Here is a 17394-nt window from a genome sequence, read left to right as displayed (position 1 = left end):
GGTCGTCCCTGGATTTGGGATTTTCAGTATAAACTGTCATTGTAAATCATAAGTATGCATAATTATTTATCGAACTTCCCCCCCCCCCTCCTCCCAACCACTTCGTCTGTCATATGTAGTCAGTACCCACTTCAACAACCACAGGCTCATAGTTCGATCTGGCTTACCCTTCTATCAACACGTCTTTTTGCCATCGCCTGTCTCTTCCAGCCTTTCATACCCATTGTAATAAAGATGATACTATTCCAGAACCCACGCAACGACCTAACGCACTCACGGCCAACAGAAGCGAATACGATTGATGATCGGGATGGATGAACAAAGAGACGCGATTGATCGTTGGCGTGACCCATGTTGTCAATAGAGCCAGAAAGAATAATGTCGGCATCAGGATATACTGTTTGAATGATATGCGCCGCTGGGTTGGCGGATCGAGGTTGGCAGTACGAAAATGTCTTGGAGACTGTCGAGGAGTGGGAATTCGCTCCATCGATAATTGGCTTGTAATCTGTGATTCGGAGATGAGTGCAGGTTTGTTATTGATGTTGGATTCGACTATTGTTGTGACGGAGCTGTCAGTATGATCAATAAGGCGGCTAGTAGAGGCGGACGCCAGAGCAATATGATCGTCTTCGGTCAACTTGAATTCGTCCCGTAGCCTAAAGATCTCGATGCCAATAAGACCGTAAATAATCATCACAACAGCGATGACAATCCTACGAGACTGAGTGAAGGTGAGAAATCGGGAAACTAGGGCCGATGTAAGATGTACATACCATACAGGCATATAGTAGAGTATCAGGCGGATGAGCATCCAGTGAGGGGATATAGAACACCAGATCTGAGAAAATCAGTCAATTTGTCCGTACAAGATACTTGAGGGTAAACTCATTAGCTCACAGTCTCGCCGCCGTAAATGGGGCCTTTATCAGGTGTTCGGATGAAGAGAAAGACAACAGCGGGTATGCCAGTCAACGCCGAAATCACCGCAACATATTTAAGTTCAAGCTTTTGTAAAGAATGTGCGTCAAAGTGGTGAAAGACGACCAAATATGTGTCGAAGCTCATTGCAAAGGTCCATAAAACATCTGCAAGAGGAAACCTGCAGTGGTACGGTCAGCCCTGTCCAATTTCGGGCTTGGTGCAAAAAGGTCTCCCGATCGAAGGCATACATTTGGAGTGTGAATCCTTGAAATTGACATAAAGACGACGTATCACCTGCAGCAGGCCCTGCTACAGATATCATTGTTCCAGCCGAGTCTATCAAATTGTAAAAGGAGTTGAAGAAGATAATCCGATGGATAGGGCTTCTAAAGTACCGCGAAAAACAAAATGCTCCGATGATTATAAATGAGCCCAATATGGATAGTGTCGAGGATATTCGACCTGCGATACCTATCATATTGAGTTGTTCCTTCGAGAGCGTCATTTCGGAGGTCCTGCCCCCCGGAAGGAACCTCAAATGTAGTAGGCAGCGGACCACAGATCGAGCAAGAGATCCATCGGCATCTAAGAGCGACAAGAGTCCATCGAGGAGTGAACGATATATCAACGGCACGCGACTGGGTTTTTTTTCGTCTCTAATCACATATCACAGTTGTCCCGTGCATTATGACAACAGTTTGGCCCCAATGGCGTGATTACGTGAAGGTCGCCTTCGCGACGCGAGCTGGACGCAGAAGCTCGATCGCGCAATTGGTTGGTCCAATCAGTCGCCCACACGCCTCGTATTTGGCGCCGACCGCGCATGATTCATGATTCAGCACAGGAGGCGACAGAATTGGTTGATGTCTCTATGTTAGTCTACCTATATGGATCGGACTCTTACGGGAAGAATATGGTTGCCATTCACCCATTCTCGTCTGGGGGTGATTGATCACATCAGCCCTGAATCCCATAAATCGTTCAACAGATGGGAAAGGCGCGACACCACTGATTCTTGGGGCCAGACTTCATCAGAGGTAGTAATGCTTCCAGAACATATGATTGTTGTTAGAGTTACGCTGTTCAAAGTAGTATTCTTTCTGGAGAATATCGACCACTGCCGCAAAAAAGAAGGCCCAAAGGGGGTGATGAATGGGATATTGGCAACTACCGATCCTAGCCACGAATCTCTTGAAACTCAATTGCAAAGCTCTCGAAGTTGGGATAAAGAACATGAACGTGAGTTCTGAGGAATAATGCACGTATCGAGACATCATACACTTACGATACACAGTGGGAGCATAGATGCTCATCACCAAGCATATCGGTTTCCCCAGTACCTGAAATGGACGTATAAGGTATTTTGCAGCAATTAGAGAATTATGCCGTTCCTCGTCCTAGAGGATATTTAGGAGCAGCTCCAATGGTTCTCTGGGCGGTCAACCTCACCTTGGCATGAAGTACCCAGTTCTTACCCTCAAAGAGAAGCTTTCCTGGTTTGTAAGAGAGCAATACCAGGGCATAACTTCATCCCAAATCACAACATCAACTAGTCATTGTTATCAAAGAATTACCACAATCACCACCCTTTTCGACCTTATACTTCGCTCAAAGCCGCCCAGATCATGAACATCGCTTCCCCAAATAATAAGACCGATAACTGAAGCTGTGACTGGGATGGTGCTATTAGAAAGCCCCGCTATCTGCAGATGCCTCACCGAGTAGACAGACCATGGAATGTTAATTCAGCAGGTGGTGAGACCAGGTTGCTATGACCTACTTCCCGAAGGGCCAGTTGAGTGGGTGGTAGGAGTCACCTTTATTCGAAATAAACCAGTACAGTTGATGCCATTGCATCGTAGAGCAGAGGATACGTAACAGTGCCGAGCCAACGCTTGTTGCCGTCGCATAGTTAGGCGCCTTCAAAGCCGAAGGGCCGAAGTGCTCGGGGTCCGCCTGAGTCCGAGCTTATGTGCAATACGCGCTTCAAAATACCTTCAAAGTTTGAAGTCACCAGCTCTATGGCAGGGCGAGAACGAGAAATAATTTAACGACGTTGCTTCAACCCCAACAATATGCCAGATCATTAATCTCGCTTCTTTCTTATGTTTTTGACCAGAACTAGAGTAGGTGGAGCTCAGTTGTTCCAGGTCCAAGTTGAGGAGCTGCCAATTCAAACAAGGGAATTGCCGATATCAGCGAGGTCTGATGGGACCGAAGGGGTTCTGAAGGATTCCAGGTTTGTGACCAGCTCAAAATATTCCATTGTTTAATCCTCGTTTCGGTTCTTGCGCAGTGATGTGAGGTGTGCTTCGTCGCTTACACCAAGGGCAGCAGGGTCAAAGAGTAGGTGAGAGGGAGTGTCTGACATCCACTTAGTACAAATTCGTTAGCAACACATGATTTAGAGCACTTGGGATGGCCGACCCTAAATTTCTGTATCGACTACGAATCTTATCTGTCGGAGTCCGTTGGACCCCGACCAACGGACGGTCCAGGTGCGTTTACAATTTGGGGTTTATAGATATAATTGACTCTGAGTACTTGGGCTTCATTACAATCAGCTAGCATTGAAAAACTTATTTCTGTTGACAACTGATCACAGTCCCCTTACTTGATTCAAATTTTCAAATGGACCCCTCTGGCTCCCTCACCCTGGATCAAGTGACCCAGTCTCTCATCAATGATGTCAACATATTAACAGATTATCTTGTGTCTGCTGGACACCCATTGCCCTCGACTGATCGTGACACGCCTATTTTTACTTTGCCTGACGATGCTCCCTCCAGCGCACATCTGGCCCGGTACCGCATTCTTGACCAAGCTCAAAGTCTCCTACAACTGGCCGCTGGCCCCAGCGAGTACCTCTCATACCTACAGACAGATGTTTGTTAATCTCCTGCCTTTGAATATCTCCAACGCTAAAATATCAAATTTCAGTACCAGGATATTGGCTGCTTGCGTTGGCTTTGCCAATATGGCATCTTCAGTCTGGTTCCGTTACAAGGGGCTATAGGTTACGCCGATCTTGCTGCTCAAGCCAAGGTCTCCGAAGTCAAACTGAAAAGCGTCGTGCGTATGGCGATAACTAACGGGTTGTTCGTCGAAGAGTCGCCAAATAATCTCGCTCATTCAGCCAGATCAGCGCTGTTACAAACAAATCCCTCTTTCCACGACTGGGCTAGCTTTTCAATGGATGCCGGCGCTCTCTGCGCATTTTTTATGGTTGACGCAGACAGAAAGTGGCCGGATCTTGTTGATACATGTCATACAGCGTTTAATATCGCCTGTTCAACTGACCTGCCTTTCTTCAAGTATATCGGTGAGAACTCTGAGAGACATCGTCAATTTTCTGGGTTTATGCGTGCAATGACAAGCGGTCAAGATGTACACCTCAATCATCTTGTGAATGGCTGGAATTGGGATAAATTGGGACAAGCACTGGTGGTTGACGTGAGTACAGCTAAATTTCTTTGCACTTTGTGTTAACATGCTTACACCAGTAGCTGGGTGGCTCAACTGGCCATGCTTCTATTGCGTTGGCCCGGAAATTCCCTGACCTGACATTCATTGTCGAGGATTTGCCAGAGGTGATAGCCGGGGGGCCTAAATATCTTGCATCTCAGGAGGATGCTCAGAGCCTCCGCACCCGTGTTTCTTACAAAGCGCATAGCTTCTTCGACCCACAGCCAGTACAAGATGCTGACGTCTACTTCTTTCGAATGGTGATGCATAACTGGTCGGATGATGACTCAGTGCGCATTTTGACGCACTTGGTGAAAATTCTCAAACCGGGGGCATGCATTCTCATCATGGACGTCGTGCTTCCAGATCCAGGGACCATGCCAGCATCCAAAGAGCGCCTACTACGTGTGCGAGATTTGAATATGCTGCAGGTATTCAATAACCCTGAAAGGCACATAGAGGGTTGGAAGGCTATCTTTAGTCGGGTTGATAAGCGGCTGGTGGTGAAAGAGGTTGGGCAGTCCGCTGGAAGCGTGTTGTCAATCATTGAGCTTAGCTTGGAGGACTAGGCCTCTCCTATATTCCAGAGGAGGGGGTTTACCATATATCTTGTTTCGTGATTTAATACAAATTGAATAAGACCTTTGCTGCAAACTTTGAACCAATGGTTTCCTTCAATCACAACGCTTCGTCGTAATTTCATAACTAATTTTACAAAGTCGCCTTATTATCAGGCTACCATAGACCTTAAACTAGACCATTCCCACCTGCAGCCATGGACCAGCAGATAAAGCTTGATCGTGATAGTTATGTCTCAAAGAAGCCTCACTTAGCCAGTAGTGGACTGATTTAGGTTTCGTTTTCGTATAGCCTTTACCTAAATATAAATGAGACAAATGTCACGAGTCTAGCGATATCGGTATGCTCTAGTACTGGAGATCTTCAATGGGATACTATTGACGATCAGATTGATGGACCGGATGATACTTGAAACAAGTAGCATCGCTATTGGGAAGATCCCATGGTCGATGGGGCCGATACTCGGCGGTTACAACGCTCGAGTTCACCGTTCTATTAGGCGGGACATTTTTATGTGAGTCGCTGCCGCTTAGATGCTCCATTTGCTTGGGAATCAGTTAAATATACGCTCATCATGAAGTAACCTAAACTAATTTCCGAAACCCATTCAGAAAGTGGACCATCACCTAATGGACCTCCTTTATCTCCTGGTTCCTGATAATTAGTGTCTAGAAAGAGCTACGTAGAACAGATGTCCGAATTCAGCTGTTCCACCATCCAACTGCGATAGAGATAGCTTCCTCAGTTAGGAGGTATCCATATCAGTACAAGCGAGTCTTAATAGTTCTTTTTCTAATACAGAGTTGTCAGAACTAAAGAGGTGTAGAGACAAATGGTTATCAGAATGAGCCCCGGATCCATTTAGACAATGGTAATGTGTTCAATTAAACATTGATATTATGTGAACTACAGCTTTGTGGGTAATTCGAAAAGGGACAAAAAGGGTAATAGATCGTGACAATATGTAGTGTCGGTCATCAGGACATGGGATAGATACATGCATGAAGGGGAATCAAAAAAAAATATTAACAGGTCTCCAAAAGGAAAGGAGAAAAAACCGATATGCATATTTAATACCGCCCCGGAGGGAAGAAAAATGTCATCAATCACCCATCGACCAGAGGCTGCAATGCTTGGGGGAATGGGTGTTGCGCGTCAAAGTGGTCCAGCTCGCTTCCGTCGCCACTATACCCGATGTTATCACGGTTGTCATCGACAATACGCCCGTACTCGAGAAGGAGAAGGTAGAGGTAAATTTCCAGGTCTTCATCACGTAGTGCGAGATGCGCCCATTCGCGGCTTTGGGCGGCAATCACCTCGGCCTCGAAGTCGTGGCGGGGCACGGAGGGCCCGTGGCTCGGGAGGGGGTCTTCGGAGGCGGACGGGTGCAGCCCGATGAAGTAAGTCATCAAGGAGTACAGATCGCCGTATTGGTTGTCCATGGGGACGAAGTGGCGCCAGGCGAAGAGGCGCGAATCATGCCACTCGCGGAAGATGGTAGCCTTGAGGCCGAGCGACTTGCTCTGGTGGAAGGCGCGCCAGCGGCCGGAGAAACTGTGGCCGTCGATGTCGACCAAGTACTTGGCTTTGAACTGCTCCGAGAATGCCTTGGGCTCCTTGTATGTCCAGACACCCTCGTAAAAGTGGCAGTCGGGGATGCAGCCCCAAGCCTCGGTGAAACCGACGTCGAAATAAGACGTGGCGAAGTCAGAGGGGCGGAAGTCATCGACAATCTGGTACTGTTCGCGGCTGTCCTTGGAGAGGATCGAGACCTTCTCCAGGTCCATTTCGGTGGCATTGGCCATCCGCACGAAGCGTTGACGGTGCAGCTTGAACCAGTTGTCCTCCACCTGGATACCCCCAGAGGTCACGCCGCGCCAGAGCAGGGAGTCAGTCTTGTCCTCCCACTCAAAGTCGTGCTTCGAGTTGTAGACATAACGAGGGTCTTTCAAGAAGTACATGTTCGCCGGGAAGAGGATGTCGTTGTTCACGCTGACCTTGCATTCACCGAAGACGGGCAGCAATTTTCTCGTGATGACGTTGCTCGAGGCGGAGAAGAGGAAACCATGCTTATCTCCAAGCTCGGGTCCTACGATGCAGAGATCCGAGGAACCGGTAAAGTTAGAGACAAAGTCGCCATACGAGGATTTGTACAGCTTATCCGCGTCTTGCAAAGTCAAGTTGGAGCCTCTAGCTGGGGAGTTGGGCGGGCAGGCCTCCTTCGCAAAATCCATGTAGGGTTTGCCAGCAACAGAGAACCATCCCGGATCCAGATCCTCGTTGACACCTGCCTCTTCGTTGTAGAATCCATCCATCCCCTGAGTGAACTGGTCCGCGGCGTCCTCGGGAATGGCTCTCGTGCTCTCCTCGACCTGCAGATGGTTTTGGATATCCTCGTAGGTCGCCATGACACGGGGCTGGTCCATGGTGTTCATGGCGATATCCATGTCCGGCAAGTATTCGGCGAGCCGGTCAACTGCGGCTGCCAGAGTTTCGACGCGCCACCCTTCCGAGTGCGAGACAACCTTGTGATCGCGAACGCGCACCCCCGCAATTCCGGGACTCTGCTGCAAGCGGGCCGCCATCTGTCGGATTTCTTTGGGAGAAACGGCCCAGAATGGGCGTAGGTCACCGGTGATCTGCTGGAAGTCGTCGACATTGTGGACATTATGCTTGCGCGCATACTGATACCACTCCTTAAAACCCGGCGGCGGGTGGCGTCCGTAGGTCTCGCGGTACTTGGCGACGGTCTCGCGGAAGCTAGTTGAGCGACTCTGCTCGTATTGTTGCCAGCGACGATTGGCCTCGTTCATCAAATCGCTAATTGGGTGTTGATCGCGCGCATAGGTGCCTTCGAGGTGTTTGTGTTGGGGGCGGAAAAAAGACAGGCCAGGCAGGCGAAGGGTGGTGTGGTCGACGGTGCGAGTCAGGAAAATGAGATTTAGGAAACAAATCACCGCTGCTGCAAAGGCCAGGCACAAGTAGAGTGACTTGCGCCGTCCCGCGAAGCTGTTGGCGCCAAGCATTCTGGAAGCCAAGGGGGAGATTCCCAGGACTACACCGGAGGCGAGATCCGGGCGCCAGAAGGGGAAATAACAAAACTCCAGCTATGCAAGGGAGGGAGGGGAAACAGCGCTATGGGATGCACATGGCAAAAAGGGAGAGAAAATCGTTGAAGAGAGGAGAGGAGAGGAGAGGAGAGGAGAGGAGAACCCCTAAGCGTGCCAGAGATTAGAGTGGAGAGAAATCCCGCCAGACAACATTTAGGCCTTTCTCCCATTCGGGGCCAGTCGCCGCCACTTGCTGAGAGCCACCACGCCAGTGCGGCTTGCATACGTTCGGCTTGGCGCGGTGGCGGCCGTGGCATTATTTTCTGCTCGTCTTCGTCATATCCAGTTTCTCATATCGACGGAGTACAGTACATATCTCTCTTCAATTGCAGTACCCCACAGGTGTCGGGATACCGACCAGCCTCGTGCTGGGTGTCAACCTTAACCCCGACGACGAGTCCTCTCACCCCTGCGGCTCCAATTAGTCCTGATTAAACTGGGGCCGCACTCAACGGGGCCCAAGTCCCGGAAATTCCGCGGGCGGGACAATCCACCTACGGTGATTGGCTTCGCACCGCCAAGAAACGCAGCTCCGCTATCGCTAGGCGTTCTACGAATCACACTCGAATATCTGGGGGCCGGCTGCCTTCCCTTCTCACGCGGTTGAGAGCTCGTCCCCAAAACCATGGCCGCGAAGCGTCCGCGCGCTACCTTTGAGGCCGATCAGGCTGGTCAGGCAGGACAGTCGCCCTACGCCTTTTATGGGACGCCCCTCCCCCCCACTAGAGGCGGGCGGACGTGATGATGGCTCGTACCTGCCGGTGTGGAAGCAGGAGGTTACGGATGAGCGGGGACGGAAGCGACTACATGGTGCTTTCACGGGTGGCTTCAGTGCTGGGTAAGCGATTCCCGATACGCGGATTATTGCGCGCAATTGCTAACAATTGCCCCAGCTACTTCAATACAGTCGGCTCTAAGGAAGGATGGACTCCGGCGAGCTTCGTCTCCTCCCGCCAAAACCGTGCGCGCGATGCGAAACAGGCAAGCCAGCAACAACGACCGGAGGATTTCATGGATGAAGAGGACCTCAGAGAACAAGAAGAGTCACGAACACTACACACCACGGAAGGATTTGCAGGGTTTGGGTCATCCGATGCAGATGCGACGCGAAGGGCGGGACTCATGGACCTCCTCAAGGCTGGCGGAGAGACAATGGGAGTCAAACTGCTGAAGAGGATGGGCTGGCGTGAGGGTCAAGGCATTGGCCCCAAAGTGCGGCGTCAACCCAACCTGGACGAGAGCACAGCTGCCAGTCGGGATGGCACGGAGCAAACGTATCTGTTCGCGCCGGAGAACCCCCCCATGGTATCCTTTATTCGCAAAACGAATTTCAAAGGCCTTGGCTTCGAGGGCGAGTCTCGTCTTGAGGCCCCTGAGACCAGTCGCGATGAACTGGAGGACTCCGATTCCTTCTTTGGAGGGCGCCTGGCGGTCAAACAGAAATCAAGGCCGAAGACGAAGGACTCTCGACGAGGCGGGTTCGGCGTCGGTATCCTCAACGACACTGGGTCCGACGATGAAGATCCGTACTCCCTCGGTCCACAGATATCCTACAGCAGAACCATTGGCGGCGACAAGAAGAAAAAGAAGAAGGGCAAAGCTGAGGAGGGGAAGCCAACGATCGCAGCAGCCAACCCCCTACTGGATGCCAACCCCGTCTTCATCTCAAAGAAGGTCGCAGCGGCTCGCACCGCTGGAGGCTTCAGAAAATGCCGTGACGGACGATTGCCGCTGGACGGATTCGTTCTGGCCGATAGCTTGTCCGGCCTTTCTATCTCGGAGAAGAAGTACGAGCCGCCTCCAATCCCAGAGGGATGGAAGTCTACCAAACAGCCCGCATCAACCGAACGGGACTCCTCGAACTACGTATCTACAGCGGAGGCGGCCAAGGCGTCCTCGCTGGATCCTACCTCAAGAGCGGCAGCTCTGGGAGAAGCTCCACTCCCAGGGAAATCGATTTTCGATTGGATGACCCCCGAAGCTCGCGAGCGCATCGCGAAGCTTACTGGAAACACCAATCTCCCCCCTGCCCTGAGTGAAGGGGCCCCGAAAGGCTTCGCAACATCTGATGCCCAAAAGCGAAAAGATCTTTGGGATCTCGTGCCGAAGTTGGACAAGCAGACTGCCGTCCAGGCCTTGTCTCGCGCCGTCAGCGGATGGATGCCCTATTCAGAAGACGAGAATAAACGCGCGCGCTATCGGACCTTCCTTGAAGTGCGAGCAGAAGTCCGCGACTCTCTTCCCGATCGCCTTCCTGGATCCAGCACCGATGAATGGGTCACCGAGATGCAAGAGTTCGCGCGGGCGGCGGAGGTCTTCAAGCCCATGTCCGGGATTATGGCATCTCGATTTACGTCGGCTTCCTCGGGGCCCAAGGTGGCCTCTGATGCCCCGGACCCCACTGATTCCCCTTTGAGTCGCCCCGCTGGAAAAGCAGATCCCCCCGCTGTGGCGGCTGCCAAGATTGGCATGTTCGGGCAAATGACCCGCAGTTCAATATCTTTCTATCCTTCTCGTCTACTGTGCAAGCGCTTCAATGTCAAACCCCCGGGCCACGTACAACTTGATCCCGGGGAACAGTCTGGAGGCTCAGATAGCGGGCCTGGGACTCGCGTCCATCCCGGCGGCTCCCAGACAGATACAGCAGCCCGCAAAGAGCTCGTGTCACAGGAGGTGATGAACATGATCCTCATGGAATCGGGCCGCCAGCCGCTAGCCGCTAGTTCCGATGCCGCTGGATCAGACCATGCATCAGGCCCGCAAATGGCCCATCCACCTGCACCAGTCGTCGAGCCGGAGCGCAACGAGGCCCTCGAGGCTGAGCGACCGGGCGACGCCGTTTTTAAGGCCATCTTTGGCAGTGATGACGAAGATTAGCGGAAAAGATTGGACATATCTTCCCCCCCTCCCACAATAAATGTACCATATTACATGAAACCTGAATCCCCATGGAGGCAGCCTAGTATGCTACGTCGATGTAAATGTAGAGCGGGTGGAGGCGTTGTACAACGATTGTACATCTCCGACCCGACCGCAGCGGGAGGGAGTAGATGCGCGAATCGCCTGACATCATCATAAAAGCTTGTCTGAAGCCAAAAAGATTCGTGGAATGTTCCCGGTTGGTGTCTTTGCATCTATTTTCCTCCCTGTCCATCTTGTTCGCAGCTCGCCCTCAAGAAGGACTTGGTTGATTCGGCTGTAGCCCCAAAAAAAGTCCGGGAGCTTGGATCCCTTTGGGTCCACCTTCATTCGGCCCCTCCCCTCAACCCAACCTGCGCCACTCTCTTCAGCTTATGGAGTGTCCAAGTCGCATGCACGATGGTAAGTCACCCCTTCACGTCAAACGCAGGGGACTATCCTCCGCAGCTTGGCCAAGGAAGCGCCTGGCAGATGTCTGATGTCTGATGTCTGATGTCTGATGTCTAATGTCCGCTTCATCACACCACTCGCCGATCCTCCTCGGATCTCCGCATCTGCCAGGCAACTCCCAAAGCCGCTTGGAATCAAGGGCACCCAGCTTGGCGCGCGAAACTAACTTTCTTCTGCCTTCGGTGGACAGGGTTGCTGCTCATCCATACCGTCGCGAGACGATGACCACCCCCATGAAGATCGAGAGATCACCGACGACGGCTTCGCGCGAGCGACTGGCAATGCCGGCGTCGAAGCCTCCACAACCACACAGACCGGTCGCCGCCGAGTGCGGCGCGCTCCAAACCTCCCGCTGAGTGAACACTACAATGAGCCCGTGCGCTTGCACGTCTGGTGTAGCAAGCGCCGCACCTGGACACGCGACGATCTGGACCGCGAGCGCCGCGAGTTCTTCGAGACCCGGGTGACCGGCCGGCCCGAGGTATGGGACGCCCTATCCACAGCGATTACCCTGATGCGCGGGGGGGACCTAGCCACGGCGCAGAGCATCGTCGATGCCGCAGGAGTGACTATTCCAACGGGAGATCTTTGCGAGGGCTGCTATGACGAGCAGGGCGTGCTATATCGCTTGCCGCAGTGTATCGTCAGCGACCCCGAAAATATGGCCAAGACGACCTTGCTCGCTACGGACGATATCGCTCACGGTGGCGAGGCTATACAGGAAGAAGAGGATACGGAAGCATTATCGGATGGTAAACTTGCTACGGACGACGCCTCCGGCGACGAATTGATCACCGACGATATTGAGCGGCGGAGAGATGAAAAGGGCAAGACTAGCGAGCGAGACTTGATCCGCGTCCAGGCCCGACTGAGTGATCGCGGTGGGCCGGATCTGATGCTGCTGCTGGGGAAAGGCCAGAGCGTGGGCTTTCTGGCTCGCAAGGTGCAGCAGGAGGCAAGAGTATGTTGTTCTTCTTTCCAGGCGGCCGTTTCATTCTGATTATCCTCCAGATTCCGAGCCACCAGCGTGTGCGCATCGCCTACCTGGGCCGCATGCTCAAAGAGCATGATTCGCTTCCTGAGCAAGGGTGGCAGCCTGGCCATGTCGTCAATGCCCTAATTGCTTCTCGGGGTTCTGTTTGAAAGGATCTCAATCTCTGCTTGTTGCCGCCTCCGCGCCGGGTCTCCACTACATTCTGCATTCCTTCCTTCCCAGGCTTCTTCGTCTCCTTTTCTGCAGCGTTTGGCGTCTCTCATCCTATCTGATGTTCTCTGCATAATACCCCATTGTCTCTCAACTTTCTTTTCTATCTCATCTCTCTTTCTTAATCTCCGATCTTTGGTTTATGTCATCAGCTACTCTTAACGTAATTCACAATCGGCCCGGACACCATCTCTAGTTATTTAATTTTGTATCGAGATATCTCTACCAAAACAATATCGATTAATCTTATATTGGCGATTATACAATAATTGATCCTATGGCCAATTCCCCCACACCCACTACACCTTGGTGGAGCCCTTGTTGCTCGCTAAGCCTACTAAATAGCCTTATTAGCCTACTTATGCGATCGGACCCTAAAAACCCTCTATAATGTTCTTTCCGTGAAGTGCAGCGGCGGTGTCTTCCGTGCAAGCTGTGTTGATCTAGCAACGCCATCACTCCGGCGTCATCCTTGGCCACTTCTTTTTACCAGTGGTGGAAAACCACGGCGCGTTTAGCTCCAGATGGAAACTAATTATTGGGTGTTGAAGAGGTTTGAGTCAAACCAACGGAAGATCCAGCCAACGACTTGATTTTGAGGTAATGGAAATCTGGCAGCTCGTGAGCTACTACTTACTCATTGCTAGAGGTCTGACCATTTCTTTGTTGACTAGGCTTTTATTGCTAACCGCTTTCTACCATTTACCCCCACTAGGCTGCTCAACCCTACTCTGTTTAACCACAACCTGTTTAACCACTATTCTGTTTGACCACCTTTTCACCACAGCCTTTTACCCACAGCCTTTACCCCACCATTGAACCACCTCCATTGAACGTGTAAACGGCGGACCTGTGAATTATGCTATGCGGTTAGTTTTGCCCTTTTACGTTCAGCAGGTAGCTCCCGATGAACAAGGCATGTAGGTACAAGGAGATCGGTAATTTTAATAGAGGAATAATCAAACTGCTTATGAAATATAACGAGGAGAAGATAAAGACAGTTGCTTTATAGAAAAGAATTATCGCAGTAAGGCCTAAATGGCCCCCCTCTCTCTCTCCCTCTCTTTCTCTCTCTCTCTTTCTCTCTCTCTCTCTCTCTCACAGCATTCAACGCTGATCAGGCCTATCTGATACCCTACAGACTTGCTGCTTGGGACAAACTTAAACGAAAGCTCCGAGGACGAGGAAGTAGCCTGATAGGTAAATGTCTCCTCAAGCCAGTCGGCGAGTTGACTCTGTGAAGATTGATAGCTCTGGCTGTGGGATCCAAGTGTAACAGTCATTGACGCGGTTGTAGTGCTATTGCCCCCTCTCCACCAAAATGACACAGTGTAGGTAACTCCCGGGACAGTGGCCAGTGACTGAGAGAGCGTATACGTTTGGGGGCTGACGCCAACATAATAAAACACATAGGTAGTCCCAATTTCTAAGCCAGTAGCAGACGTCATTGTGCTTCCGCTACCTGAGAACATCCAGTCGGCGAGAGAGAAAGAGTTTCCTATCTGGAAATTTGGACTTTTCACGAGGTTGGCGCCACAGGTCGCAGTTGTGCTTATGGTCACAGTTGTCGTGGTCGACGTTGTTTGCGTGGCAGTGACATCTACCACAGCAGTTACCACTTCCGCATCGGTTACGGAGATGGTGCTAGTGACTGTGGTTTCAACAGTGGTAGGCACGGTCACGGTCACGGATGAGGTGGATGTGACAGTCAAAATGTCTGTGATGTCTAGAGTGGCCGACTGCGTGGTGGAAGCAGTGACATCTGTGGTGACTGTAGTAGTCTCATCCAGAGTCACTGTGATGAACTCGCTATTTGTCAGCGTCGTGGAGACCTCGCTGGTCGCGGTCAAAGTCTGATAAGTTGTGACATCTTCAGTCATAACAGTTGTTGCCCAGGCAGTGATGTCGACGGTGGCCGAGTCAATTACCGTGGTGATATGATCTACCGTGGCGGTGGCTGTAACAGTGTTTGTTTCAAAGGACGAAATATCCGTGTAAATTGTAGAGAAGACATCTAGAGTCGTGGTGGAAGGGTTGTTTGTCACAATGTCGGTCAAGGTCACTGTGCTTTCAGGGGCGGGGGCAGCGATGATCTCCCAGACGGTAACAAACTGGGTAACATAAGCCAGCGAGCCTCCAGCAGCGGTGGGGTGGGTGGTCGTCGTTTGAGTCGTGGTGACGAACTCCGTAGATGTCTCCGGCTGGAGGTGTAGCTCGGAGCAGGCACTGGACAATTCACCGGGTGAATATTCAGTCAAGGCCGCGGGGGTAGAGATTTCAGTAGCTGCTGTGAGATCTCGCTTATTAGCAGCAGTGACAATTGTCGTCAATGTGGTGGTCATTGCATCAGTGAGGATGGTGGTCGTTGTCGAAGTAACAGACGATGTGCTGGTCGTGGTAGCCACTTCTGTAACTGTTTCCTGGTCGGTTTGGGTAGCGGTAGAGACGTCGGTTTGAGTCGCGATAACATCCTGGGTGTCCGTGGCAGTAATAGTGTCCGTGAGTGATATAACAAAGGTCTCGGTGTGGTAGTTGGTGTAGAACTGGGTGAAGATATCCGTCACTGTGTCAGAAATGGAGTCCGTCACAGAGATTGTTGAGTACTCAGTGGCAGTGCTCGTGAAGGCCTGAGTGATGGTTTCTGTGGTCAAATCCGTAACCGTGGCGGTGGTCAAATAAGTAAAGGTGTCTGTGGTGAGGCTAGTTGAATCCTTCACGATGGTCTCAGTGACTGCATCAGTCAGAGCAACAGTGGTGAGCACGTCGGTAGCAAGTACTGTCTGGACATCGGTGAGGGTCGACAAAGAGTCATCAGTGCCGGTGATGGTCACCTAGGTAGTCTCTGCTGCCGGAGTTGAGGTAAATGTGGATGTGATCGACTCGGTTATGGTGCTGAGGGATCCACGACTGTCACGGTTGTCGATTGAGTGATGCACCTTACATCGGAAGATATGTGGAGAAGGTCTCTGCAAAAGGCAGGTCCTTTGGGTAGCCAAAAGAGAACGTCGACCAGATCCTCTTCAAAGGAGCAGTCGTCCGTATCCTCGTAGAGGGGATCGGGTGTAGGAACAGCCACGGTGCTGGCAACCAATGCGAGGAGGAAAGAGACGCGCACCATGATGCCTGTAAACGAGTGAACAGGCTCTTCAAGTTCTCTCCCTTAGGTAACACAAAGCCTGAACGAATGACTAAATAGCTGGCTGGCCATTTTCAAGAAGATATGCGAGACCTTCATATCATCATGGTGTCCGCATCTATGCTTACTACAAAGAAAACCTCGTATCATCAAGCCTCATTTCAGGGGTACATTTAGTCGCTCATCGGTTCAAATGCCTAGGCGATAGTCGTGGTATTCGCACTAGCGGCGAGAATTGGTGGGAAACAACCAAGGCTTGTTTTCAGGATTGCTGGCTAGCCCTGAGTGGCGCCGCCTACTTTTGCCCCAGAGGGTTCACGTTATCCTCTGTGGGGCCCGTTGCTACGGCCAAATCCGATACGAAGATACGAATTTTGAACAATTACAGAAGCAATAGGCTGTTTTTTATAAGTGGCTATAATACGCGCGTAAGACGGGGCTAATATTATCGAGTCATCGGCTATGATTACAGAGCTAATATACTCTCTCAAGTTTAGATAAAATAATATAGACCTCAAAAGCTAATCAGGCCCGGCCTTCTTCATATTATAAAAAGCCAACTTTACCTTTTGGTCTATACGGGAGATTATACTTATTTCTCATTCACTTTTGCTTAGTAGCGTTTGACAACGGCAATACTTAGTAACGTCCTCGGTTTAAAATTTGGAGGTAGCCATCCAAGAGTACGGAAATGTTCTAGTCTGGTCCGTGTTTCCTCGTAAAGAATCAGGTCAGTCCAGTATTGGTGCTCATCGTCCTAGGCCGACCGAACAGGCACAGTTGCCATAGAGAAAAGCCAAAATAAATGGCCAAGGTTGCAATCCTGAAACAAGGGCAACAAAGGCGACTGGGGAAGTGAGGGTGGGGGACGAGGAGAGGATTGGGAGAATATGAGGACGACGAGGGAGGGGAAGAGGCATCCTATAGGCGCCCGGCCAGGTAGGGCGAAAAGAGAGAGTGGGAGGGACTGCAGAGGGGAACCATTTTCGGCGTCGTTTCGCTCGCAGGTGGAATCTTAAGGGAATGACTTGAACGAGCTCCAATCATCAGGGCAGATGATGATGACTAATGGCTCTAGGTGCAAAATAGTAGGGTACTGAAGCGTCGGCTCGCTGTCCGACGTCACGGGTGAAAAGGCAGCCATTTTTAGCGTCGCGTCAAAGGCCGTCATTTTCGGCGTCAAACCCACAGGTCCTCAAATTCTGTGTAGACGGCGGCCTGTGGATTGCCTGTTCAGGTTAGTTTTGCCTTTTGGGTTTGGCACCCCAATACGCTGTTCTGGACCCGACCTCGCCCTTTCGATCGCCTTTTTTCTTCTTTCCTCTCTTCAAGGGCCAGGTTAAAAATCACGCCGAGGCGTCTCTCTTCCGAGATTAAATTGAGCCTATATACCCTTGAATATGGCCAGGAGGGTCTCGGTGCGAGCCCTCAGATCCATCAAGCCCTTCAAGGAGATAATTAGGGCTGCGGCTCGAGTACATTTTACATCAGTCTCCGGATTGTGCAAGGCGTGCATTTGTGAGGTGGCGGTGACAACGTCAAACGTGGACACTGAATCATGGTCTGGGTGGGCCATGCGTTGTGATATGCGGCTGGTGTAGACCAGG

At 51.2% G+C, this 17394-nt stretch overlaps 6 protein-coding genes across 6 annotated transcripts; 4 read left to right on the top strand and 2 right to left on the bottom strand.

Annotated features, from left to right (window-relative positions):
- Positions 1-174: 174 nt before the first annotated feature.
- Positions 175-1429, bottom strand: gprI (putative cAMP receptor (Car4); the record flags this gene model as incomplete). Its single annotated transcript, XM_056687758.1, has 4 exons — positions 175-240; positions 278-841; positions 901-1102; positions 1173-1429. The coding sequence occupies 4 exons, from the start codon at positions 1427-1429 to the stop codon at positions 175-177; spliced, it is 1089 nt and encodes a 362-aa protein (XP_056543313.1).
- Positions 1430-3555: 2126 nt separating this feature from the next.
- On the top strand, positions 3556-4958 carry N7482_005632 (uncharacterized protein; the record flags this gene model as incomplete). Its single annotated transcript, XM_056687757.1, has 3 exons — positions 3556-3810; positions 3865-4377; positions 4431-4958. 3 exons carry the CDS (start codon positions 3556-3558, stop codon positions 4956-4958), a joined length of 1296 nt encoding a protein of 431 aa, XP_056543312.1.
- Positions 4959-6074: 1116 nt separating this feature from the next.
- N7482_005631 (Lipopolysaccharide-modifying protein) lies at positions 6075-7994 on the bottom strand (the record flags this gene model as incomplete). The annotated part of the gene is made up of 1 exon (XM_056687756.1): positions 6075-7994. The coding sequence occupies one exon, from the start codon at positions 7992-7994 to the stop codon at positions 6075-6077; it is 1920 nt and encodes a 639-aa protein (XP_056543311.1).
- Positions 7995-8703: 709 nt separating this feature from the next.
- On the top strand, positions 8704-10955 carry N7482_005630 (uncharacterized protein; the record flags this gene model as incomplete). The annotated part of the gene is made up of 3 exons (XM_056687755.1): positions 8704-8749; positions 8805-8916; positions 8972-10955. 3 exons carry the CDS (start codon positions 8704-8706, stop codon positions 10953-10955), a joined length of 2142 nt encoding a protein of 713 aa, XP_056543310.1.
- A 416-nt stretch (positions 10956-11371) lies between these two features.
- On the top strand, positions 11372-12590 carry N7482_005629 (ubiquitin domain-containing protein; the record flags this gene model as incomplete). The annotated part of the gene is made up of 3 exons (XM_056687754.1): positions 11372-11399; positions 11666-12408; positions 12459-12590. 3 exons carry the CDS (start codon positions 11372-11374, stop codon positions 12588-12590), a joined length of 903 nt encoding a protein of 300 aa, XP_056543309.1.
- Positions 12591-13972: 1382 nt separating this feature from the next.
- On the top strand, positions 13973-14508 carry N7482_005628 (uncharacterized protein; the record flags this gene model as incomplete). The annotated part of the gene is made up of 2 exons (XM_056687753.1): positions 13973-13982; positions 14069-14508. The coding sequence occupies 2 exons, from the start codon at positions 13973-13975 to the stop codon at positions 14506-14508; spliced, it is 450 nt and encodes a 149-aa protein (XP_056543308.1).
- Between the last annotated feature and the right edge of the window lie 2886 nt (positions 14509-17394).

This window comes from Penicillium canariense, assembly GCF_028826845.1.
Source record: "Penicillium canariense strain IBT 26290 chromosome Unknown utg000003l_segment0_segment0, whole genome shotgun sequence".
In the NCBI taxonomy this organism is placed as follows: domain Eukaryota; kingdom Fungi; phylum Ascomycota; class Eurotiomycetes; order Eurotiales; family Aspergillaceae; genus Penicillium; species Penicillium canariense.
This window is presented reverse-complemented; position numbering and strand designations above follow the sequence as displayed.